The 26,515-nt window shown below is 38.9% G+C and overlaps 1 protein-coding gene across 8 annotated transcripts in view; it reads right to left on the bottom strand.

Annotated features, from left to right (window-relative positions):
• LOC118013138 (centrosomal protein of 126 kDa-like) overlaps nucleotides 1-26,515 on the bottom strand; it is a 73,689-nt gene that overhangs the window by 21,237 nt on the left and 25,937 nt on the right. For 6 of the 8 annotated variants that reach the window (XM_035008773.1, XM_035008775.1, XM_035008771.1 and 3 more), the window contains exons 1-2: nucleotides 15,126-15,639; nucleotides 9,714-11,829 (exon numbers count right to left, since the gene is read on the bottom strand). In XM_035008773.1, coding sequence (XP_034864664.1) covers nucleotides 9,714-11,829; nucleotides 15,126-15,335 — 2,326 coding nt within the window. In that variant the 5' untranslated portion in view covers nucleotides 15,336-15,639. Of the gene's footprint in view, nucleotides 1-9,713; nucleotides 11,830-14,974; nucleotides 15,100-15,125; nucleotides 15,640-24,850; nucleotides 24,963-26,515 lie in introns of those variants that run through there. The other 2 variants (XM_035008778.1, XM_035008777.1) reach the window with 2 other exon arrangements.

Raw genomic sequence — 26,515 nt, 5'->3', positions numbered from 1 at the left:
TTAAAACTGTGTGTTGTTCCATTCACATACATACAGTTAAATACTATCTAATAATTAATATAATAGCTCAGAACCTTGGTGTATTTGCAATACATATATAAAATATATATATATATATATATAGTTTGCACTGGCATCCTTGGCCAAATTTCTCATATGAAAATTCTACACATGATAGCTTTTCTATCAAAACTCAAAATAAAGCTACTAATTATTAATTATTACATATTTAAAATGTATAGTATTCTTAATTATAAACATCAGAACAAATTCTGGAGATGTTCAGAGAATGATAGCTTTGGAAGAGCCCTTGGAAGTTAACAGGTCAACCTTTCAGTCAGAGATCTACCTTCCTCACCCACAGACATTCAACCTCTGCTCGAATGGCTTAGCCATGGGGAGCCTCCTGCACTGTTGGTGGTTTTAGCTCAGACCCTTCCTTACACTAAGCAGAAAACATCCTTGCAATTTTTACCCCTCATTTAGTTCTGTTTTCTCTTTCTTTCATATAGTAAACCTTCAAAGATTTGTACACAGCTATCATGTCTCTTAGGCTTGTGCTCCTTTATTGGTCTTCAGAACCAACCCCTGGTTCCAGAGCTCTGTGTCACCCCAGTTTGTTTAAATAGCCGTTGAAATATATAGACCATATAGGAAATGATGTAGACTACAGCAGTAGTTCCAAAGATCTGTTTATTACTGCCTAAAATTATATTAAATTTTTAACAGCTACAACAAACTCTTTTTTGGGAGGTTTAGTTTTGTGTGGATTTTTTCTCTTTTTTTTAAGGAACAGTGTCAAGACAGATACCTTTTTTCTTGGAACTGAAAAAAAAACCCCAAACCTCTAGCAAACCAAACACATACAAGCAAGCTGCAAAGGAAAAGACCACATTTAAATGAACATTTATTCATCACAAAGAATGAAACTACAAATCACAAACTGGCAGAAAATAAATGCAACACATATAAGGACACAGGACCCTAGAATATATAAACAACTCCTGTCAATTAGGGAAAAAGAACCCAAGAGCAGATTTCTCAGAAGAGGGAACACAAACAGTTCATAAACACATGAGAGCGCTCAATTCATCAGTAATCAGGGTGATGCAAGTTGTTGTCAGTAGATATTATTTCTCATCCACAAGAAGCATTACACCTTAAAGCAAGAAACTGGAGGCAGCCCAAATGTCCAATGACAGAAGAATGAAAAATCTTTGTATGTTCATTTAATGAAATGTAATACAGTAATGAACATGAAGTACAGCTAAATTAATGACAAAGAATCTAAAACATAAAATTGATTGAAAAAAGCAAATCATAGAAGAACACAGATGAAATGGCTTCATTTATATAAATTACAGAACTTGGCAAAATTAACTACACTGAGATAAATTTACATGTGGTAAAATTATACCAAAAGCATAGAAGGATGAACACCACCCTACGTGGTGGTTGCTTCTGTGAGGGAGGGAGGGACCCGGCTGGGGAGGGCATGTGAGACCTCAGCAATACCAGTGAGTTTCTATTTCTGAACTGGGCAGTGGGTACAGAGTTCTTCTGTTATTATTAGCCCTTAATTTGTTCCTATATTTTACAACATTTATTTTCTAAGACATGTTTCACAATTAAAAAACTTTAAAAAGTAAGTTGAATGCAAATACATGACTCTGCAGTTAGTTATCTTTGCTAAACTGAACTTTATTACTTCTGGTTTATCATTTCAGTTGGTAAAGATGACTTGAATCTTAATTCCATCCTCTATTTTATTAATGACTTTCTTTGCTACTCTACACCTTCTACAAATTATATAGATCAATGTACTTTTAAAAAATGGTATCACTGAAAAATCTGTGGCTACTCAGTTCTAAAAATTTAGGTAAATTAATACATAGTTTCTGACACTTCTGGGGAAGATGGTGGAGTAGGAGGATCCTAGGCTCACCTTGCCTGTTCCATGGATACAACTAGATAACACCCTCATCAGTGTAAATAACCCAGAAAACGACCAGGAGCCTGGCAGAGAAGACTCTCCACAGCTAAATGTAGAGAGCAGGCCACATTGAAGAGGGCAGGAAGGGTAGAGATGTGGTTGGGAACTAGATGGACCCGGGAGACTGTCCCTGGGAGGGAGGGACTCATGGGCTCAGAGGGGGAGAGAAACAGACCCTCCCACCAGGCAGCCCACATGGGGAAGATGACTCATCAGAACATTTGGCTTTGAAGACCAGAGGAGCCGAATTTTGTGAGTACTTACAATTAGTGGGCCTTACCACCTGGAACTTTAAAAATCAGTGGGCTCGGAGAGCCGGGAAGGTGAGGGGAAACTTGAGTCCCCACCCTTAAAAAGACAGGCCTACGAATAGCCCCACAGAGATACAGCACAGGTAGCAATTTGAAAAACACTTAGGGCACACAGGAGAGAGATTTGTTTACTAATTTCGGGAGCATATGCTAAGGGGCTGGAATCATTGGGAGACTCCTCCTGGAACAAAGTAGATGGCAGGTGCCATTTCCCTCCCCTGCCCCACAGCATAAACACAAGGCCACTTGCAGGAGCCAGCACAGGGGCCAACACCCACTACCTAACTTGCTAACATAGCACCCTGCCCCACTGTGGACCCACCCTCTCCAGCCAGGCCTTGGCTCCAGGTCTCCTCCCACAGCACAATCTGCAAACCCTCCTAACACCCCATGTCCTGCCCTGTGCGCTTCTGTGGATCTGGCCCCTCCAACCTCGTCTGCCTCAGTCCTGGCAGCTGCAGGCCTCCTTCCACAGAGGACTGGTGCAAACCTTGCTGACACTGCCTACCCCACCCTGCTGTTACCCTGCAGCCCTGCCCCCTCCAATAGGCTCTTGGCTGGAGCCCTTCTGAAGATGTGCCACAGGCTGTCAGTGTGCAGGCAGCGCTGACAGGGGCCAGCAGCCCTCTAAAGTGACTCCTGCCCTAGGGAGAGGGAAAGATAACCACACACACCTGTCCCACCACGTCCCCAGTCCCACTGCGTCCCACACCCCCCCCACATCAATTGTATACATCATCCAAACAGAAAATCAACAAGGAAATAGTGGCAATATAAACAATCTAAAAAAGAGCCAATCAGAGATGAAGAACTCAAAAAATGAAATTAAAAATACACTGAATGGAAGAAATAACAGAGGAAGCAGAAGAACAAATCAGTGATCTGGAGGACAGAGTAATGTAGAGCAATCAAGCTGAATAGGAGAGAAAGAGAAAAAATGAAAACAGACTTAGGAAACTCAGTGACACCATCAAGTGTAAGGGGAAGAGAGAAAAAAGGGGGCAGAAAATTTACTTGAAGAATTAATAACCGAAAACTTCCTGAATCTAGGGAAGGAAACAGAAATCCAGATCCAGGAGGCACAGAGATACCCCCCAAAAATCAACCCAAGGAGGCCCACACCAAGACACATATGGCAAAAGTAGCGATAGAGAATTTTAAAAGCAGCAAGAGAAAAGAAGACAGTTACATACAAGGGAAATCCCATAAAGCTATCAGCTGATTTTTCAGCAGAAACTTGGCAGGACAGATGGGAGTGGCATGATATTCACAGTGCTGAAAGAAAAACAGCCAGGGACGCCTGGGTGGCTCAGTCGGTTAAGCGTCTGCCTTCGGCTCAGGTCCTGATCGAGTCCCGCATCCGGCTCCCTGCTCTGTGGGGAGCCTGCTTCTCCCTCTGCCTCTACCTCTCTCTGTCTCTCATGAATAAATAAATAAAATCTTTAAAAAAAAAAAAGAAAAGAAAAAGAAAAACAGCCAAGAATACTCTATGCAGCAAGGCTATCATTCAGAATAAAAGAAGAGATAAAGAGTTTCCCAAACAAACAAAAGTTAAAGTAATTCTTCACCACTAAATTAGCCCTACAAGAAATATTAAAGGGGACTCCAGAATATTATAGGCATTTTCTTTCCACTGTAGGAGTAAGAAAAACAGGAACCACAAAAGCAGTAAAAATAAGTATATCTATAAAAATCAGTCACAGGATCCACAAACTAAAAGGATGTAAAGTATGATACCATATACCTAAAATGTAGAGGGCAGAGGAAAAAAAAATGGGTTCAAATTTAAGGACCATCAACTTAAGATAGATTGCTATATGCAGAATTTGTCAGATACAAACCTAATGGTTACCATTAAATCATAAACCAGGAGTAGATATGCAAAAAAACTTTAGAGAAAGAAATTCAAGTATATCGCTAAAAAAAGCCAACAAACCATGAGGGAAGAGAGCAAGAAAAGAAAGGAACAGAGAATAACTACAAAAACAACCATAAAACAAGTAACAAAATACCAACAGCTACATACCTGTCAATAATTACTATGAATGTAAATGGACTAAATACTCCAATCAGGGTGACAGGGTGGATAAAAAAACAAGACCCATCTATATGCTGCCTACAAGAGACTCAATCAGACCTAAAGAAAGACATCTGCAGATTGAATGTGAAGGGACAGAAAAACATTTATTGTATTAATGGAAGTGAAAAGAAAGCCAAGGTATGTATGTATGTATGTATGTATGTATGTATGTATGTGTGTGTAGGACAACCTAGACTTTATTATTTATTTATTTTAACAAAATAAACTTTAAAACAAAGATTGTAACAAGAGACAAAGAAGGACAGTATGTAATCATGAAGGAATTCAATCCAACAAGAAGATACAACAATTATGAATATTTATGCATCCAACATGGGAACATCCGAATACATAAAATAGTTAATAATAAACTAAAAGGAACTACTTGATAGTAATACAATAATAGTAGGGGACTTTAACCCTCTCCCCCCTTACATCAATGGATACATCATCCAAACAGAAAATCAACAAGGAAACAAAGGCTTTGAATGACACACTGGACCAGAATGTATCTAACAGATACATTCAGAACATTCCATCCTGAAACAGCAGGATACACATTCTTTTCAAGTGCACGTGGAACATTCTCCAGAATACATAACATATTAGGCCACAAAACAAGTCTCAACAAATTAAAAAAGACAGAAGTCATACTATACAACTTTTCTGACCACAACCCTATGAAACTAGAAATCAATCAAGAAAAAATCTGGAATGAACACAAATACATGGAGAGTAAATAACATGCTACTAAGAAATGAATGGGTGAACCAAGAAATCAAAGAAGATATCAAAAATTACATGGGGACAAATAAAAACACAATGGTCCAAAATCTTTGGGATGCCACAAAAATGGTTCTAAGAGGGAAGTTTATAGCAATACAGGCCTACCTCAAGAAGCAAGAAAAATCTCAAATAAACAACCTAACTTTACACCTAAAGGAGCTAGAAAAAGAACAACAAACAAAACCCCAAAACAGCAGAAGGAAGGAAATAATAAAGATTAGAGCAGAAATAAATGATATGTAAACAATAGGACAGATCAATGACATCAGGAGTTGGTTCTTTGAACAAAACAAAAACAAACACAAACAATAAAATTGATAAATCTCTAGCCAGATTCATAAAAAAAGAAAAAGAGGGAAGACTCAAATAAACAAAATCAGAAATGAAAGAGGAAAAATAACAACTGACTTCACAGAAATACCAAGGGTTGTAGGAGCATATTATGAAAAATTATATGTCAATAAATTGGACAACCTAGAAAACATGGGTAAATTACTAGAAACATATAAATTACCAAAACTGAAGCAGGAAGAAATAGAAATAGAAAGTTTGAACAGACCAATTATTAGCAATAAAATTGAATCAGTAATCAGAAAACTCCCAACAAACAAAATTCCAGGACCTGATGGCTTCACAGGGGAATTCTTCCAAACATTTAAAGAAGAGTTAATACCTATTCTTCTCAAACTATTCCAAAAAACAGAAGAGGAAGGTAAACTTCCAAATTCATTCTATGAAGCCAGCATTACCCTGATACCAAAAGATATCAGATACAGACACTACAAAAAAAGAGAACTACAGGCCAATATCTCTGATGAACATAGATGCAAAAATCGTCAACAAAATATTAGCAAACTGAATCCAATAATACATTAAAAAAATCATTAACTGAGATCAAGTGGGATTTATTCCTAGGATGCAAGGTGGTTCAATATTTGCAAATCAATCACTGTGATATACCACGTTAATAAAATAAAGGATAAGACCCATATGATCGTTTCAATAGATGCAGAAAAAGTACATTTGACAAAGTACAACATCCATTCAAGATAAAAACCCTCGACAAAGTAGGTTTAGAGTGATTGTACCTCAACATAATAAAGGCCATATATGAAAAACCCACAGCTAACATCATACCCAATGGTGAAAAACAGAGATTTTCCCCTAAGATCAAGAATAAGACAAAGGTGTCCGCTTCCACCACTTTTATTCAACACAGCACTGGAAGTCCTAGCTGCAGCAATTAGACAACAAAAAGAAATAAAAGGCATCCAAATCATTAAGGAAGAAGTAAAATTTCCAGTATTTGCAGATGACACAATACTATATATAGAAAACTCTAAAGACTCCACCAGAAAACTACTAGAACTGATAAATGAATTCAATAAGGTTGCAGGATACAAAATCAATAGACAGAAATGTGTTGTATTTCTATATACTATTAATGAAGTAGCAGAAAGAGAGCTGAAGAAAACAATCACATTTACAACTGCACCAAAAAGAATAAAATACCTAGGAATAAACTTAATCAAGGAGGTGAAAGACCTGTACTCTGAAAACTATAAAACACTGATGGAAGAAATTGAAGACAACACAAATGAATGGAAAGATATTCCATGTTCATTGGTTGGAAGAACAAATATTATTAAAATGTCCATACTATCCAAAGCAACATACAGATGTAATGCAGTTGCTATCAAAATGTCAACAGCATTTTTCACAGACTCAGAACAATCCCAAAAGGTGTAGGGAACCACAGAAGACCCCAAATAGCCAAAGCAATCTTGAAAAAGAAAAATAAAGCTGGAGGTATCACAATGCCAGATTTCAAGATATACTAGAGAGTCATAGCAACCAAAACAGCATGGTCCTGGCACACAAACAGATACATAGATTAATGGAACAGAATAGAAAACCCAGAAGTAAACCCACAATTATGTGGTCAATTAATCTTCGACAAAGTAGACAAGAATACGCAATGGGAAAAAGTCTCATCAACAAATCGTGCCGGGAAAACTTGACAGCAACATGCAAAACAATGAAAGTGGATCAGCTTCTTACACTGTACACAAAAATAAACTCAAAATGGATTAAGGACCTAAATGAGAGAACTGAAACCATAAAAATCCTAGAAGAGAGCACAGGCACTAATTTCTTGATATTGGCTGTAGCAACATTTTTCTAGATATATCTCCTGAGGTGAGGGAAACAAAAGCAAAAATAAACTATTGAGACTACATCAAAATAAAAAGCTTCTGCTCAGCAAAGGAAACAATCAATAAAATGAAAACATAACCACTGAATGGGAGAAGATATCTGCAAATGACATTTCCAATAAAGGGCTAGAACCCAAAATATATAAAGAACTGATACAACTCAACACCCAAAAAACAAACAATCCAATTAAAAAGTGGGCAGAAGGGTGCCTGGGTGGCTCAGTTGGTTAAGCGACTGCCTTCGGCTCAGGTCATGATCCTGGAGTCCCAGGATCGAGTCCCACATCGGGCTCCCTGCTCAGCAGGGGGTCTGCTTCTCCCTCTGCCCTCTTCCCTCTCGTGCTCTCTGTCTCTCATTCTCTCTCTCTCAAATAAATAAATAAAATCTTAAAAAAAAAAAAAAAGTGGGCAGAAGACATGAAGAGACATTTCTCCAAAGAAGGCCTACAGATGGTCAACAGACACATGAAGATGCTCAACATCACTATCATCAGGGAAATGCAGATCAAAACCACAATGAGATATCACCTCACACCAGTCAGAATGACTAGTATCAACAACACAGGAAACAACAGGTGTTGGAGAGGATGCGGAGAAAGGGGAACCTTCCTACACTGTTGGTGGGAACACAAGCTGGTGCAGCCACTCTGGAAAACAGTATGGAGGTTCCTCAAAGAGTTAAAAATAGAACTACCATATGATCTAATAAATTACGGAAGCAGCCTAAGTGTCCACTGATAGATGAAGGGATAAAGAAGACGTGATACACACACACACTGGAATATTATTCAGCCATTAAAAGAATGAAATCTCGCCATTTGCAACCACAGGAGTGGATCTGGAGGGTTTAATGCTAAACAAAGTCAGTCAGTCAGAGAAAGACAAATACCATATATGATCCCACCTGTAAGTGGAATTTAAGAAACAGAACAACTGAAGAAAAAAGTGACAAACCAAACCAAAAAACAGACTCTTCAACTATAGAGAGCAAACTGGTGGATGTGGTATATATATATATACATACAATGGTTTTTACTCAATCTATATGATACTTTCTTTTTTTTTTTTGGAAGTAGTGTGAAAACTAAAGTTACATTGTAAAATGCCTAGATTAAAAGGAAATAAAATCTTTAGTGAGAAAAATAATTTTTAAAAAATCTAGGTTTTTGCCAGGAAACAGACTCTTAACTATAAAGAATACACTAAGGGTCCCCAGAGGGGAGGTGCGGGGGGGGGGGGGTGAAACAGTTGATGAGGATGAAGGACACTTGTGATGAAAAACGAAAAAAAAAGAAAACAAAAACCATCTAGATTTTTGTAGCCAAGTACTGAAAGTTTTTAGTTTAGAGTCTTTGCATTTAGCTTCCCATCTGTTAATATGACTTACATCCATTCAATTTAAGAAAAGTGTGGGTGACTACTAAGTGCCAGGACCTGGGGAGACAGTGATGAATTACAACAAATGCCCCCTGTCCTTAAAATCTCAGTCTAATTAAAGAAGACTTTGAATATTAAATTTTAAACTAACCCCCTCTTTACATCATCTTAGTATTTACTCACATCTTTGGGAAAAGAAAAGAATAGCTTTTCCGATTTTTTCCCAAGTCCTTACCTATTTCTCAATAGGCAACTGATTCCTGCTGGCAGGGAATTTATGGGCTTCTAGTCCATTCCCCTAGAGGAAAAGAGCTTCAGGAAGAGTTAGCTAGCTACTAAGGGTAACTGGCATTCTACGGGGAGCTAATCTTCAAACTGTTTAAAGTAACACTGTCACTTTTCCTCCACATGAAAACCAGCATACAGAAGGGATAAAAGTAGGGCTGCCAGTCTTTTGGAAAGGGAGTGGGAGGGCTAGGCACACCTGTCATTAGCTTATAGCTATTCAATTTAACAAACATTTTAAAGAAAAATAAAATAAGGTATTATAACCACATTTATTTACCTACTTAGAATAATTTAAAAAATATTTTCCACTGTGCTTATTTTGACAGAAATTTTGACTAGAATATTGGGGTAATGTAATGACAGAATGATATAGGGTAAAAAGCAGACCCTACTCTTTGTCCTCCCTCTTTTAAACTAACAAGAGAAAAAAATGGAGGCTGGCAAGTTTCTAATTTTAGTTGAGTGAGGGCTGGGTGGTTCTCTTAAAAGCTCCAGCTAGGCAGACAAGGATAGAACGTTCAGGAGAGACCGTTTCCGTACCGCTAACTTCTTATTTAATATTGTATCTACAGGGTGCACATTGCTGTACCTCAGTAAGAAAAATTTCACAGGAACTTAAAACGTTATACAATTTATTTATAAAAATATATGTTTGTTCTTACCAGCAGCCTTTTCATTTTGGCCCGGAATATTATTCTGTCTTTTCCACAAGGGAACAGACTCTTCTTGAGCGGTTCTCAGAGTCACAGAGGGATGGCTTTCTTCGTCAACAGGACATCTGTGGGCGCAATGTGAAGTCCCACCTTGCTGGGGCGCCACTTGAGTGCCATCTGAACCATTTATTTTTGCTAAAGTTTGGCACTCAGAAGAACAATACGGTAGAGAAGGCATCACAGTGACAGAGTCCGAACAAACAGCTGCGGGTGGAAAATGACTTTCCTGATTCCAGTGATTGAACTTGTGTTCTGTTGGAAGCACATGCTTTGAACGAAAATAGTGACTTGTAATTACGTTTTGAGAATCTTCAAGTGTTACCTGTTGACACTGAGACACTTGTGTATTTTTACTACTCCTACTATTTGACGGAGACTTAGGAGGAGGATGAGGCACAATCAGTCTACCCTGAGCTTGTAAGAGTCTGTGGGCTCTGCTCTCGGACTGGGGCCGAAGGACAGAGCCTTTTCTGTGTGAGCACACGAAGGCTGACTGCACTTGAGCAGATCTTGTTCTTCGGATTACTCTTGTACCACCTTGTGGTGGACTTGCTTTCTGAGCTTTAGAACTGCCACTTTGCAGAGGGGGTTGACTGCCCTCTTTTTCTGAGGGTGGCCAGGCTTGTTTAGCAACGTTATAACCTGAAGGCATAAAACAGTTCAGAGGCACATGGTCTGTCCCAGCTTCTCCATAAGCAGCGACATTGTCAGAGACAGAATCCTCCTCGGGCTTCGTTCCATCAGCAGAATCTACAGCACTTAGGGCGGGAACTCTAACGGCGTTGCCGGCAGCACCACTTTTGGTCTGAACGTGGAAAGGCTGAGACCACTGCTGAGATAGCTCTGTTCTGTTCTTCAGTGAATGATGGTCTGCAGCATTTTTTTCTGTATCTCCAGTTTCATCAAACCACCTCAGTTTTTTAATAATCTTTGGAATTTCTGTACCTTTTTCTTTTGTTAATTCAATACTATCTCTGATAGCTGCTGCTTTTTGATTTCCTAACTTAAAGCTATGGTTTATAACTAGTGCCTTAAAACAATTGTGTTCGTATTTAGATTCTTTTTTTAAAATACTTTTCAGAAACCTCACACCATTTCTCTCATGAATGTTGTATTTCATCTTCTTGTGCTGACCCACTAAGTCACAGTTAGAAATCATGTTAGACACTGACGTTGATGTTTGGGGTATTTTGTGTTTTTTATCATTTGAATCAGAGTTGTGAGGTATATAGGCAACTTGGAAATCATCTGAAAACAAAGGCAACTCTTCCTTATCACAATGGAAGTATTTTAACTTCTCACCGTTAACGTTGGTCAATTCTCCTAACTTACCAGAACCCGGCGCAGGCTCGACTTCCTTTATATGTAGACTGCTCTTTGGTAAAGGCCTAGCCGGCTGCGTATGACGTGGCAAAACCATACATGTTGCCACAGGTACAAATGGAGTAGTTCTATTTTCTTGTGTTAACTCGGAATCGCTCCCTTGGTCTGAAAACGCAGCCGTTTCCTGTGTTGGACTATCTGGAGTGGCCCAGACTCTGCTGAATTTAAAGTTTGGGCTCTCAGTAACAAATGGTCTCGCCCTTTTGAATGTTCCAGAAGAGGAGTCAGTTGCCCTCACAGGGCTAGTTTCGGAGACCTCTTTGCTTTTTCCGTCTTGTACAAATATGGGTGGACTATATACAAAGGCTCCTGAATTATTAGCACTATTTGTCACTCTTTCCACAGGTGGATTTTCTTCTTTACATTCACAAGAAGGCAGAATGTTAGGATTACTTAAAATATCTGAGAAAGGTGTGACAGTCTGAGTATTTGGATCATTTACATTTATGAGCCAATTATTTATATGCTGAGTTTTAGAGAGTGACGGTTTATCTTCATCAAAGCAGCTTAGATTAGTTGATTGCAGATTTACTGATTTGAGAGAAATGAAATTCTTCTGGTTTGATGTGGAAGGCTCCTTGTTAAGGGTTAAATATATTTCTTCATGTTCCCCAGCCTCAAGACTGTCTATACTCGAGAGGGTTTCAGAATTTGTTATTTGATTAACTTCATCACAAAATTTCTGAAAGAAAAAAAAAAAGGAACATTGTTATACAGCTTAGAACTTTTTAAACACCAAAATTAATGATTCGACACACCACTGTTACTGAGTCCTATTGTCCTTGTCATATTAAAATAAAGTAATATGACTATAAACAGTGTATCTAAATAATCTATATCCCTGGAGTAGTCCTCAGAGTGAAGAAGAGGGAGCCAACAAAGACTGACAATAAATTGTATTTGCCTGAATTTCTACACCTAAAGTTAAGTACCTAATTATTCTAGCCACGGTTATTGCTTAGAAAATAATTTTACTACTGCTATTCCATTTGGAGTATTGAGTTTCTTGAAGGTTTTATAACACCATGTGCAATTTTGAAAAATAGTTATTTACAAAGAGTATTTTTTTCCTGAAAGCTTCACTGGACTTGAATGAGGCTCCTGAAAGCTCTGTGACCCTAATGTGAGTTTCCCATTGGTAGGGTTGATCTTCTGAGACCAGGTGGTCTCATGGCCTCCACTGTGGGGTTCTACACTCTGACTGCATGTTACAATCACAGGAAGAGCTTTGTAGAAATAACTACGTGTGGGTCCTGCTGATTTAATGTTCAGATGGGGTCCATGTATTTGTATTTTTATTTTAAAGTACTCCAGGCAATTCTAATGAGGATATAGAATTGACAATTACTGATTTTAATGAGTCCTTTTTTGAGACTTAGGACAGCAATAATTTCTATGAATTTCATAGACATTCTCATCACTATTTCAATGAACTTTCATGGAACTTATTGGTCTTTAAATTTCATGATCACTTCAAAGTGTGGTATGTGTTTAAAGATACTTCTAATTTCTCATATATACCATATATACCTGCATTAATTTGTATCACATATAAATAAATATATTCAAGAGGATTTCAGATCGTAAATCTTGTCAAAAAGTTCAATGGACTCAAAAGAAAGGAAATGACTGTCCCTTAAGATTTTTTGCAAATTTTAGAAAATTTAAATACTCTGATGCTAAACAAAAATATATGATTTTTCTAGCCCAAAAATAAATGAAGAAACCCAGGAAATCAATTACAGAATAAAACTACTTTAGTTTGTATAGTTAATGCTTACTGATATATTATCACACAATAACTTTTGAAAACGATTATGAGAGTTTGCTATTACTAGCATTTACCACCTATTTATCACATCCTCAGTGCTCTGGTGTCTTTTGAAAGTGATGGTCGCTCAGCCTGATCAGGAGAACAAAACAGAGCACACTCTGTCAATGCCTGTTTGTGCAGCTGAGCTGCTTTAATAGACAAACATAAGGAAACCCTCGAGGGCTTCTTTGAGATGACATCTAATGAGATGCAGAAATCTGGGTTTGAGGGTCTTTCTAGATTGGTACGTGTGATGTCCATGGCTCTAAGATTTTTGTTGTTACAGGTCTGTGATGGCCTCATACCCCGAAGCACCTGGAAAGAAGATTAGCAACTTCTGATTTCACCAAACTATACTTTCCTCCCCAGATTTCTTCTCATCACTAAGAAATGAAACATTATGATCAGCTTTAACTTTTGCTTGTAAGTTACTGATATGCAAACTGTACTAGTTTATACTCTGTGTTTCAGTTTTAAAATAGTCATTGAGGATGCATCCAAATGCACCCATTTTAAATGTATAGTTTGATGGATTTTGACAAATTATTCACCCATACCCACCATATCAAACAATCCATAGAACCTTTCCATCTGCTGGAAGTCCACACCTATCCACCACTAACTACCACTAATCTGCTATCACTACAGATCTGAGTTTTCATCCTCCTGAAAAACTCCAGGGACATTTCTTATTGTGCAGATGCTGGTGGACTGCAGTGGTGTTCAGCTCTTGTTTGTTTGAAGATGCCTATTTTGCCTTCGTTCCAGAAGGATATTTCTAGCTGGATACAGAATACTAGGCCAGGAGTTTTCTGATATCAGAACTTTAAAAATGCTTCACTGTCTTCTGGCCTGAAGTTACTGTGGTCTGTCTTATCTTTGTTCACCCACATGCTATGGATCTTCCCCCCCCAGATAAATTTTCCACATTTTTCAAAATAATTTTTTTTTTTTTAAAGATTTTATTTATTTATTTGAGAGAGAGAGAGTGAGAGAGAGCATGAGAGGGGAGAGGGTCAGAGGGACAAGCAGACTCCCCACCGAGCAGGGAGCCCGATGTGGGACTTGATCCTGGGACTCCAGGATCACGACCTGAGCTGAAGGCAGTTGCTTAACCAACTGAGCCACCCAGGCGCCCCTCAAAATAATTTCTTAAATTTGAGTGTGGTTGACACACAATGGTACATGAGTTTCAGGTGTACAACACAGTGATGCTGGGCTCACCACAAGTGTAGCTCCATCTGTCCCCACACGACACCGTTGATGACATTCCCTGTGCTGCGTGGCTTAATCCGACGTTGATGTGCCTTTGCAGGGGGTGTGGATTTTTTTTGAGGCTTGTCCAAAGAATATGTCCGGGTAGAAAGCCTATGTGATTACAGGGCTTATCTCACTTGTTTTCCTTTTTTTAAGATCGTATCCTATATTGCCTGTTGTCCGATGTCTAAAAACAGCTGTTTCATATATCTTATTCAGAATTATAGTTGTTTATGGTAGGAAGGCATTTCATCATAGCCAGAAGAAGCCTTCTGCTTTCCTTTTTTTTTTTTTTTTTTAAGCCTTGTCATTATTACTTAGTTACTGGATAAATCAGGCCAAGGTCATGAATTTAATCTTGATATCAGCCTACTAAGAATCTCATAAATGTGTGTAATTACTCATGAAAAATAAAGTGCATGAACATTTCAGGAAAATCAGCTGAAATCCATACTTTGTGGGGGAAAAAAACTAAGTGAATGGATGACCAGAGATAGAACAGAAATGCCATCTCTAGCTAATTGTGACATATTTTCATTAAGAACCTAATGTCCACATGTATTATAATTTTCAGGATGCTTTTTATAATCCAGTCTCTAACAATGATACTTATATTACATTGTAGTTTTAAATAGCTTTCACGTTTGATCAGAAAATAACATTGATAGAGCATATTTTTCCAAATATGAGAGATGGAAAAAGAATAGAGAAAGCAGAGTGAAAAATGAGCAAAAGGTAGAAAAATCTAAACAATTACTTCTGTAGTATCTGTGATGAATTTGTGTCGACTCATTCACATCCTATCCTTGGTTAACGGCATACTCTTATCTAGTGTAGATCACTGCAGAGATGGGACAGAATTAATTACTAGATACTAAAATATTATTAACATATTTATAGTTTCATACTTGCAAACTGCTTAGATGCTGATCTTCTAGGAGTTTCTGAGTTTCTTCCAGTTTAAGCTGGAACGCATCTTTGTTAGTAGCCAAGTTTGCCCTGTTGTTTTCCTTCATTTCTTTACCACAATTGATTTTGGATAAGAGATGTTTCTGATGCTTGTGACCATTTTTTGACAATGATGAAGGCAAGGCATTATCTATAGCTCTGTGAACCATACATAAAAAATATTTAGTACATTTAAATAAAGTTAACCTCAGTCTATCTATACAAATGACACATTTATGTTGTATGGGTGTGTGTGCGGGTGTGTGTTCAGAGAATTACATTTAAGGATATTAGAATGGGAATTTAAGGCAGTCAACAGTAGAATAAAAATGGTCGTGGGATTAGAGTGCAATAAAGCACTCCACCTTCATGTAGGAATACCCAGTTATTCATGGCTTTGGTTATTAAGTCCTATTTCTCTATCGTTTGGGACAGATGTGGAAGGAATTCCTGTAGACACGTAGAGTCATTCCTTAGGTCTGTAAGAGCATTCCTATCTGGATAAAAATGTGCTGTGCTGCCCGCAGTTCTGAGATGATGTCATAGCTGGCAGAGTTGGCTGAAGACTCAAGCAGACAGAAAATAGGAAAACTGCCTGTTGGGACAGGCAGGAATCCCCACCCTACTTTCCTAGGTTTGGAAGCCTGGCTCTTCTTGACGGAGGAGAATATACACACTTGTTTTCGGTTGTATCACAATGCGAGCATGGTTTTCAGGCCACACCAGGGGCGTCTCTAGTGCGGGGTCTGCCTGTAGTGTGCTGAAGTGCCACCCACAGGTTATCAGCGGGTGACACCCCTTTCTATGAGGACTCTGCATCTTCTGGGAACGTCTCGCTAGTTCTGTTTCAGCACATGTGCAGAGTGAGAAGCAAAGAGACAGGAGCACTGTTCTGGGGGGTGGGAAGGAAGCGTATCAAAGAGCGGACTGCTGCTGTATACTCCCAGCAGTGTGATTCCCAAGAGCATTTAGGCCCAGCTCACTTCAATTGCTCCTATTTTAACAAGGATAAAAATGTTTGGAGGATACACGGCCACATGTGACATATACCTATCTCCAATACACATATATATCTTTACTGGGACGAACTGGAATAGTCAAGGTCAACGGTTACTAGATTCCAGCCCATCCTTTTGTGACCACAGAGTCCGCGGTCACAGAGAGCAAGAAGGTATTTCGCACGAGTTCCTGAATGCTGAGAGTGTGTTTCTCTCTCTGCCTTTTAGGCTTTCCTACTCTCACAGATTCCTTCCCCTTCAGTCACCCTTCCCAAACAAAATATTGCTAAATCTACAAAATGTCTAATAAACCCAATTTATTTACCTTTAAAGTTGACGTCTCTCAACTTTTTCTTCTCTATTTCTTTCTTCTCTACTCCACTTGCTTCTCTTCTCTTCTCTACTTTCTTCCCCCAGTGAGGAGGATTGAGGGGATGAATAGAAATAAAAGGAGATGGGGATGTAGGAAGAGAGGGAGAGTAAAGCATGGGGGGAAAGGATGAAGACACAGGATGGATTGGAGAGGGAGCTGAATGCAGAGGAGAGGAAAAGAGAGGGACAGATGAAAGGGGTAAGGATGGAGAGGCAGGAGAGGAGGGTAAAGAAGAGGAAAGGATGGAGGAAGAGGAAGAGGACTGCACAGGGGATGAAGAAGGTGTGGAAGACAAAGAAGAGCACGGGGAGTGACAGGGAGGTAGGTGGGAGTGAACTGAGGCAGGAGGATGGTCTACAAAGGCCTGGGGCAGATCTGACAATGTGGTGGTTTGTGGAACAGACTGCTGGACTGACCAAAAAGAATCTAAAGTAGCAGGATGTTCAGGGAACAAGCTGATATCAGAAAGAGTGGGGACTGGTTGATGAGGGGGGTGACTGGATAAACAGGAAGGCTTCAAAATGGGGACAGCTTCCAAAGGGGTTGGGGAAACAACCAGTAGAGCTGGAAGGGAATGATGAATGAGGGCAGGCATTAGAGTGGCTGGAGTAGAACGCTGTGGAGGGAAATGTTTGGGTCTGAAAGTTTTGTAAAATAACTTGCTCTGTGAGTCAGGAGGAGGGATGATTGTGGAACTTCGGGGTGGGTGGGGTAGATGGTCAGGTGGGCCAGAAGGAATTGGGGCTGGTAGATGCGGGAAACTGCTAGAGAAGCTGGGGTTAACTGGGGCTGGAGGGTGAGGAAGATATTTGACTGGGTAGGACAGTAACGGGGCTGGGAAAGAGGTCTTTGGAAGAGCAGCGGGGACAGATGGACGGACAGGCAGGGTTTGGGGCTGGTGGGGGGTAGAAACAGTTGGATAGCCAGGAAGAATCTGGGAATGGTGGGATAGCAATGGGGCCCGTGGAGGAGACAGCTGATCAGTTAAGTAGGGATAAGGTGTGGAGACAGCTGGACAGGCAGGAATGGATCTGCACAGGTGGAAAAGCATTTGGACAGGCAGGTAGAGAGACAGCCTTATTACGATGTTCTTCTTGTTGTTGACGCTTATTAGGCTGCCTCTAGGCTTTTGATTCATAGTATATTTTTGTCCTGAGGGTCCATGCATGTGTTCTTCTGATCAACCAGTGTCCGCTCACATGTGCTGAGAAATGTATGTAGCTTATTCACGTTCCCCTTTTCTGATTCCTCTCAAGAGTATTTTCACCTCTTAGAAGTCTGGTAGTCATACAGATAATAAATATGGGCTAGAAAATCTGGTTTAAATTACTGGTACAAAGGGAAAATGAGGTCAAATAGATCATTGCTCAGCTCTGGCCAGATTTCTCAGGGTTGCATGTGGTTCAGGTTCAACTGTGTCACCATAAATACATGGATATTGGAGATAGATATCTGATAATATCATTTTAAAGTATAAAAATTTAATATAGGGGAAAATATAGCTTCTTTTACCTTACATCTATCAGAAGAGTGAAGTATATTATATTTGTGATAAGTATTTGGTTGTGATGGAAGGCTGATTACTTGTATTTTTAATGTTAGTCCCTTATTAATATTCTTATATCTCATTATTTCCTGAGGCAGCTTCTATTTTCATATGGATATATTCTCTGATTGTCTTGAGGCTTTAGCATTGAATGCCCTCTAGTTTTTCATACAATTTTTTACCGTTAGATGATCACATTACCAACATCTTAAACTATTTTTTATCTGCCACTAATATTTTCCACATTGGAACAATTGTTTATGAGTACTGATAGAATCAACTACTTTGGATGCTGCCTGTTTCCTGCCATTACTTTATTCCTTAACACATTTTAGGTCTGTGTTCCACATATAATGGATTTTGTAATGTGATGATAGCTTATCAATATTGTAGCTTAATCATATTTTAAATAAATAGTACACGTATTTCTATTAACTTAACACCTGATCCTTAATATTCCAATATTTCATACTTGTATAGCATTTTATAATTTACAAAGCATTTTCATACACATTATTTAATACTGTTAGTTATCTGTGGGGAGAAATTCAACATTTTATAAGTAAGCCATAGTGTTATCTCTGTAAATTCTATACATTTGTTGTTTTCCAAATATACAACATTTATGTGTGTGTGTATACATACAGATAGGTGTAGATAGTCAGTCAAAATAGTGCATTACAATAATAAATGAAAACTATGTATTCTAATTTAAATTGGAGATCATCTCTCGTAAAACAAAATGACGTATGTTACTTAGTGGTCCTAGCACAGATTTGGATAATGCTAACTCTATGTTTGTGTGCTACAGGAAGTCAAAGTTGTTCTGACACTTCATCTCTTCTAAGACTTTAAGGAACTGTACAGTGTTGAGCGAAAAATAGCCTATACTTTCATTCCTAGCAATAAAGAGCTTTTTTTTGAAACTATCTGATAACACAAAGGATAATAATTGATATGCAGAAAGAGAAACCTGTGAGTAAGGAAAACCTGTATACAAAAATGCACATTACTTTTATACTAAACGATTTGGAATTTTTATTGCCCTAAGTTCCCCCTCTAAATGTCTGTCATCTTCCCTTCCCCATGGAGTACTCTAAAGTTATACCGCCTTCACCCCCGAGACTTCTCCGCCACTGCTGTCCGGCTTCCTCCCGCCGCTCCCAGGTACTGCTTTTGCTCGCGATTAACCAAAAACAGACACTTCTGGACTGCTGTCTTCTGACTTTAATTCCCTTGGTTTGCATGTCATCGTGCTTTCCTGGTTATTTTCCTACTTCTCCAGTTGTTCCTTCTCAGGTTCTTTGTTGAGCTCCTTTCTTTGCTTGCCCTTTATATGCTGGAATTTCTTTTTTATAGCAAACTTTAAAGACTATTTCAATGTCATTCACTTATATTTCTTGGAATGGGAATATATACATTATTCACCAATAAAGCTTAATGCTTTAAATTTACAATTACCCTATTTGTAGAAACTTGAAAATTATTCCAATTAAACAAAAGTACAAAAAATTTTTTTCTTATAATTCAAAATGTATTTTAAAACGACATTTTTATAGAAGCCAAAACCTCTAACCCAAAATTGAGAACTGTAGTCTCATAAGCATAACAAAATGGCCACATTCTAACTTAATTATCTTGGTTATTAACAGTGGGGAAAAAATGCGGTGGCTCCTAAATAAGACAAAGCAGGCTAACAACTGGTATGGATTCCCTTCTGGGCACTCAGAGCTCCATCCCTAATCATTATTTAACATAACAGACAACTGCTGCAACTTTAAAAAAAAGGTAAAATGGACTCTTGGTATTTATTATTGGCGATGCTTGCTAAGATTTAAGAACCCCAAAAATGAGAATCAGAAAATAACCCACAATTAAAAAAAAAATCCTAAGGGATTGACTGCTACACAGTATTATTTGGTGTTCCAATTTGGTGTTTTTGATTTAGATGGTATTTTTTCACAAACAAAGCTCCTCATTAAATATCTGGTAAATACTTTGTAATCACAGTAAGTGCTGGGAGACTAAGTTCCAAAGAAAATTAACGTGATTTTCTTAACCTAACATTGCAAGACAAATCTCAAGCATCATCAAGATGCACTCAATCTGTTGGTCTCCACGCCCTCAGGGGAAGCTCATCTATATGGGCACTATCTTATTAAGACTTGGTACTTTGCTTCCAAAATCCAGAGAGTAGCTAAATATTGAAATGGACTCTTGCTTTATAAATATAAAATTATATTTAACTCTTGCTGTTAAATATACTTGCAAAACTAAAAAAAAAAAACTTTCCAAAAGGTCAAAAGAGATATAATTATTTTATCTCCTTACTCCAGGTAATTCTGTTAAAAAGATACTGACAGAATTCCAGTTTTAATTTGTAAAGTTTTGGTGTAAAAGCAAATGTATTGGGACGCCTGGGTGGCTCAGCTGGTTAAGCATCTGCCTTCGGCTCAGGTCATGATCTCAGGGTCCTGGGATCAAGTCCTGTATCAGACTTCCTGCTCAGGCGGGAGTCTGCTTCTCTCGCGCTCTCTCTCTCTCTCTCTCTCTCTGCCCCTCCCCAATGCTCATTCTCTCTCTCTCTCAAATAAATAAATAAAAACTTAAAAAAAGCGCTATTGTATTGAAATCCAGGAAAGTTTTGAACTTTCATCTAAACTAGCAAAACAACTATTCACTTTGGTGAGTTTTTACAAGTGTACTCTTGAGCTGAAGAGTTCACTTTTTTTATTATGCTGGAATTTTTGAGAGTTATGTGACGCTCTTTTTTGCTTATCTATCCATACTCTGTGTAATCTAGAGGACTGAATCAACCCCAGATAGCTGGCACAAAGCTACAGCTGTGGTTTTCCCCGAGTGTGGAAATTCTTATTCCTGGACGTGTCTCTCTCATGGACCTAGGCGTGATCCATATGGAGCCATTGCCAGGAATACTGGTTCCTGTTTGGAACACGGGGTTTCTAGCCAGGGTGGCACCCACCCACCCTGTGATCTTGTTTCCTCGTAGCTGAGCTGTCATGTGCGGGGACAGGGCATAGCAAAGACCGACTGCTTTGTGATCTGCCAGGAGGATCCCTCCCGCTGAAGAATGTTGCCTGTTGCCGTGAAATGTTTTCTGTCCTCTAACTGAAGCCCAACACAACTTGGTGGGAGTTTCACTGTTTAGCTGAACTCACGAACCATGTCTTCAACTTCATCCATTCATTGGCAATTATCGTATCTAGATCTGTGGCTGAGAGCTCTTACCATGAGAAATTGGCTCGGGAATATCCCCTAAGTGCCTCAAACTTACAACTTACTATCCTTTTGCCGGTCACTCCCTCCCTCACACCTCTTCTTCCCTAATAGTTCTTATGGTTTCACTACCTGTTAACTGACCAATCCTGATCTCCAGTCATGCTTCACTCCTCCTGAACACCTTCCAGTTCTTAAACAGTCACCAAATCCTGTTGATTCCCCCTCCTAAACAACTCTCAAGAAGTCTTCATTTTTATGAACTGAAGTATCACGTTAGCTATTTCCCACCTTTAGCTGTACCCTACTCCTTCCCATTCTCGCAGTATTTCTAAAGTATAAATGTTGAATGCTTGCTTCAGTAATTATTTGTAGGACAAACTCCTTAACAAGCCTCTTCATGAGTTAACTCATGGCTTCCTTTCCAAGCAAACTGTCCGCTCACAAGTCCCCTTCTCACTGTGCATGCTAGTGGGACTGAGCTGCGTTCAGCGCCCTCAACACAGCACGCCCTTTCCTACGCTACCTGCTCCCCCGGCTGGAGTGCCCTCTCGGTGTTTGTCTCTGACCAATCTCCTCCTCGTCTACTGACTTCAGGTCAAGTTCATACTCTCGGAGGAGTGTCCATGTATGTCAGGGATGTTCCTTCACCCATAGTATTTATTGAACGCCTCCAACATGCACAGCACAGAGCCAGGAACTACAGGGAATACCTGTGTGTGTACCGTTTAGCCACTGATCCCTAGAATACCCCATTCTGGTTGGGGAGACATAACTACATATAAAAATGAAGAAACAACATATACAATCATGACTTCCAAGTGTATTCTATAGCCTGGATATCTCATTTCATTTTAGGTCCAATTGTTTTTATACATTCTACTTGGATATTTATCCCCTCAGTTCAGATACCTGCAATAAAATTTAGCAATACCTTGCCAAACTTATACTGTTTCATTGTTTTTTTATTTTTTTAAAGTCAACAAATTCCCTCAATTATCAAGACTCAAAATTTCAGCTTCTTTTGATCTTTTTTGCTTTTTTCATTTTCTTTATCCCATCATACACCAAATTCATAATCTAATTTCCATAGTCTATTTCTATGCAATGTCTTTTCCTTCTATCTTTCTTTTCGATTTCACTACTACTATCCTTTTAACGTAAGTCTTTTTAAGTTCATGGCTGGATACCTCCTGATTTTCCTGCCATTATTCATTCCATGTTCCACATTTTATACTTTTATCTGGTCAACATTCTTAAATCCTCTTTCTTACATCAGTTCTCTGTGCTGTGAAAAGGTGTTTGCATCTTTCCTTCTCTCATCCTTTCCTTCTAACCACTCAAAATATTTTTATTCCTTCACAGACCTATCATTTCCTCACTATACAAAATAGTACTATTCCAGTTTAAACAGTAATGATATATCCTTTGGATCATCCCATTAATCTTCTCTTGTTCCCTTGCCTTCACCTTCTTTCCATCCTTTTCATTCTCCAACATTCACACCAATTATCTTTCTAAAATGACAAAGAGGATTTTATCAGTCTCTGATGGGGGAGCCTGGGTGGCTCAGTCGGTTAAGCATCTGCCTTTGGCTCAGGTCATGATCTCAGGGTCCTGGGATCGAGCCCCACGTCGAGCCCCACGTCGGGCTCCCTGCTCAGAGGGGAGTCTGCTTCTCCCTCTTCCTCTGCCCCTCCCCCACACCCCTCTCCTGCTCTCTCTCTCAAATAAATAAAGTCTTAAAAAAAATCAGTCCCTGATTAAAAACCTTCACTGCTTCTCTTTCTCAAAAGATGTTTTTGATCATTAGTCTTCTAGCTTCCACTCTGCTGAGGACACGGGGTCTTCTGGCAGTGCTCGTCTGTGGCTACCCATGTCTCCAGGTCAGGTCTGTGGGGGTCATACTGATTCTGTGGTTGTTAGTTCTTGGGGGCCCCCATCCTGTGCTGGCTTTCCAGTTCCTTCATTAGCCCCTCTCCCGTCCCCCCTTTTAAATGTGCCACCTGTTTCACGCCAGGACAACAGCTTGTGTGACTAATTCCCTAGAAGCCATTTGATCTCTATAAACTGCTTTTTCTCCAAGAACCTCTATCCTTCTTTAGTTTCCATAGCACAACCCTCTCCTAGTCCTGTATCAACCTTTCTGCTCCCATCTGTAGGCTTCTTTCTTCTACTTCCTTAAACGTGGCTGTTTTCAGTGCTCCGTCCTAGGCCTGTCATCACAGTACACATCCTCCTGTGTGCTGTTCAATGACCTTAAGCCTACATCTTTGTCTAGAGCTCTGAACTCATATAATTTCAATTAGATGTATTGAAATAGCCTCCTGTTTCGTCCTCTTTCAATCCATTATTCACATTTGTTCACAGTAGATTGGAATGACATATTAAAAAAGAAAAGCTGATCTTACCACCCATCTACTTAAGATCCTTCACTGACTCCTCTTGAGCTCTCAAGATAAAGTTTATACTCCTTAGTGTACAGATGCCTTTACTCTCCAATCTCCTGTCCAGCCAAGCTACTGTTACTGTGCACACGCCTACCCCTAGAACACACCATTCCTTCCGTCACTCTTGGCCCTCTGTCTGGAGTCCCAGGGCCCACCTGGTTCATAACCAATTCCTATCTTCTTCAAAGCTTTGTTGAAGAATCTTCTATTCCATGAGGTCTTTCCTGAACTATAATGATGACTGAGAAAATGAATTTAATTGTTCTTAGCTCTGATCGAGGGAACCATTGGCCACACATAGTCTAAAAAGGGAAGTACTTTAGTAAGTAACATTATGTACAGATAAAATATTAACATAATTAATGTCCGAATTGTAAATGCCCTTATATAAATAAATATTACATATTATTATCATTACTCATTTGGTACTATCTATACTTTTTGAAGCACGATTTTGCTTCTCTCCTAGATCAAACGCTAGGAATCGTATTTTACGGTATTATACTTCTCCACATCCCCTTTACGGTGCCGGATCTAGCGCTACGCATGCTGTAGCTCCAATAAACATTTATACCAAGTAAATGGAAAATATAAGATGTCACAGGGTACTCTGGCTGAGCCATTCTACTGCTCCTAGATAATTCACTTACGCTGCCCTGGAGAGGAACCAGGAGACATTAGCTTTTTCAAGAGATCCAAGAAAGTTTTTTTCCATGAGGAAAAACCCATTTCTACCATAAATTACTCCTTTTATCTAAACTTGTATCGCTACAACACAGTTTTTTCCTCTCAGTAAGGATAAATAATGAACATCAATATTTTTAAATGGTTTTAGTGATAGTTTCCATGGAAAATTATTCAACATAGGCAGCACTGTAATACCAAAGACAATAAATTAGAATTTTGCCTTATTCTTGAAGCAATTTATATTCTACTCTACCTCAAATTAATGTGAGAATAAAATAGTAAACGCTACAATAAAGATGAGGAGTAACTGATGACAAGGCCTACAAACTCAGCCAAAAAGCCTACTTAATTATTGTATATTAAAAATTATACATTATAATAATAAATTACTTACCTCCAATTTATTGTTGGTCTGTGGGAAGGGAGGAGGTTTACTTCTGATTTTAAATTGGATTCCTGAATTTGCTTGAGGGCTTCTTCCAACGGAGGAACTGTTTTTTTAAAAACTAAAGGGATAATAAATAAAAATCAAATAGTACAGAATCACTTCATTTTCAATTATCTTTTTTTAGATAACTGGTCAATAACAAAGTACTACTTCAAAACTTTTGTAAAAAGAAAATAGTTTTTAGAATAGTGTAAATATTTTAAATTTAGACATTTAATTACCCACAGAGAAACTGTTACTTACCAATTTTAAGAATATTTATCTGGAAAGAAACTTTGAGAAATGTCTTGGTTCTTCATTCTGGCATGCACCCCACAATATTTGATCTCAGGATTCCATAAATTTCTGACAAAATTTACTGATTTTTTAAAAATTTATTTATTTGAGAGAGAGAGAGAAAGAGAGCAAGAGCGCACTAGCGGGGGCAGGGGCAGAAGGAGAGGGAGAGAATCTCAAGCAGACTGCCCACTGAGCATGGAGCCCCAATGTGGGGCTCAGTCCCTCAGCCCTGAGACCATGACCTGAGCTGAAATCAAGAGTCAGCTACTCAACTGACTGAGCCACCCAGGTGCCCCAAAGTTTGTTAATATTTTTATGAAGAAAATGGGAAGGTATAAAAAACACCAACTACTGTTTACTGAGCACTTACTGTTACAGACATTATTTTTAAGCACACTGTAACTATTAGCTAATTTAATCCTCACTATGGCCTATGAGGCAGCTGCTACTTGAATCTCCATTTTGCAATGGAGGAAACTGGGGCCCAGTTTAGGGTCATAGATTCTGTGGACATTTGTCTACATAATACGCAGCACATCCTTTAACCAACCCTGCTTCCCATGTGTGCCCGTTTCCCCGAAGCCTTCCCCTGTGCACTCCGTACTCAACATGCTCTACTTCTCCTAATTCTCCATATTCTTCTCACCTTCCTGCTCCAGGTGAAACACAGCTGTCTTCTAAGGATACTGCTTCTCTTGCAGCCTGCTAAAATGGAGGCACTATTTCCCTCCCATCACATACCACAGACAGCTCAAGGCGTGGAGGTAGGGTAGCCGCCTTTCAAGTGCTCCATTGACACCTCCAAACTGTATCTCCTCCTCCTTTAAAAAGCCCCTTTGTTATCAGACTTTTCCACTACTGTGATGTTTTACTTTAAAATGCGAAGCAAAGCCAGTATATCATTATATATGGATTAGTTCACATTGAACCCTAGAGAGTCCATTTCCCTAATCAAGGGATGATGGCATTAATATACTATCAGGTATGACAGGGCTGACAAGATATTCTAGTCGTAAAGGACCAACCCTTTTGAGGCAGATACTATCAAGTGTTATATATTGACTGGTTTTCTAATTAGTATACTCACTGTCTAACATGGGTTTTCATTAGTGAAAATAGCCTGCTGAATAGCTTGATGAATGTTAAAAATGGGCTTTCTTTGTTGAAATTAAAGGAATTCAAGACCAGTACATTTTCCTAAACATATGTCAATCACTTCCTACTTTTACATGAACAGAGAGTAAGAATCCGAGGAGGTCTAGGTCCTTTACCCTGTGGATGACCTCTGAGTCTTGACATCTGATCAGTCTTGTGTTCAACCATTAATACAGG

Source organism: Mirounga leonina, unplaced genomic scaffold, assembly GCF_011800145.1.
Source record: "Mirounga leonina isolate KUSES-001 unplaced genomic scaffold, KU_Mleo_1.0 Mir_153, whole genome shotgun sequence".
Classification (NCBI taxonomy): domain Eukaryota; kingdom Metazoa; phylum Chordata; class Mammalia; order Carnivora; family Phocidae; genus Mirounga; species Mirounga leonina.
Note: the sequence above shows the minus strand (reverse complement) of the source record. Positions and strands in the feature narration are given on the sequence as shown.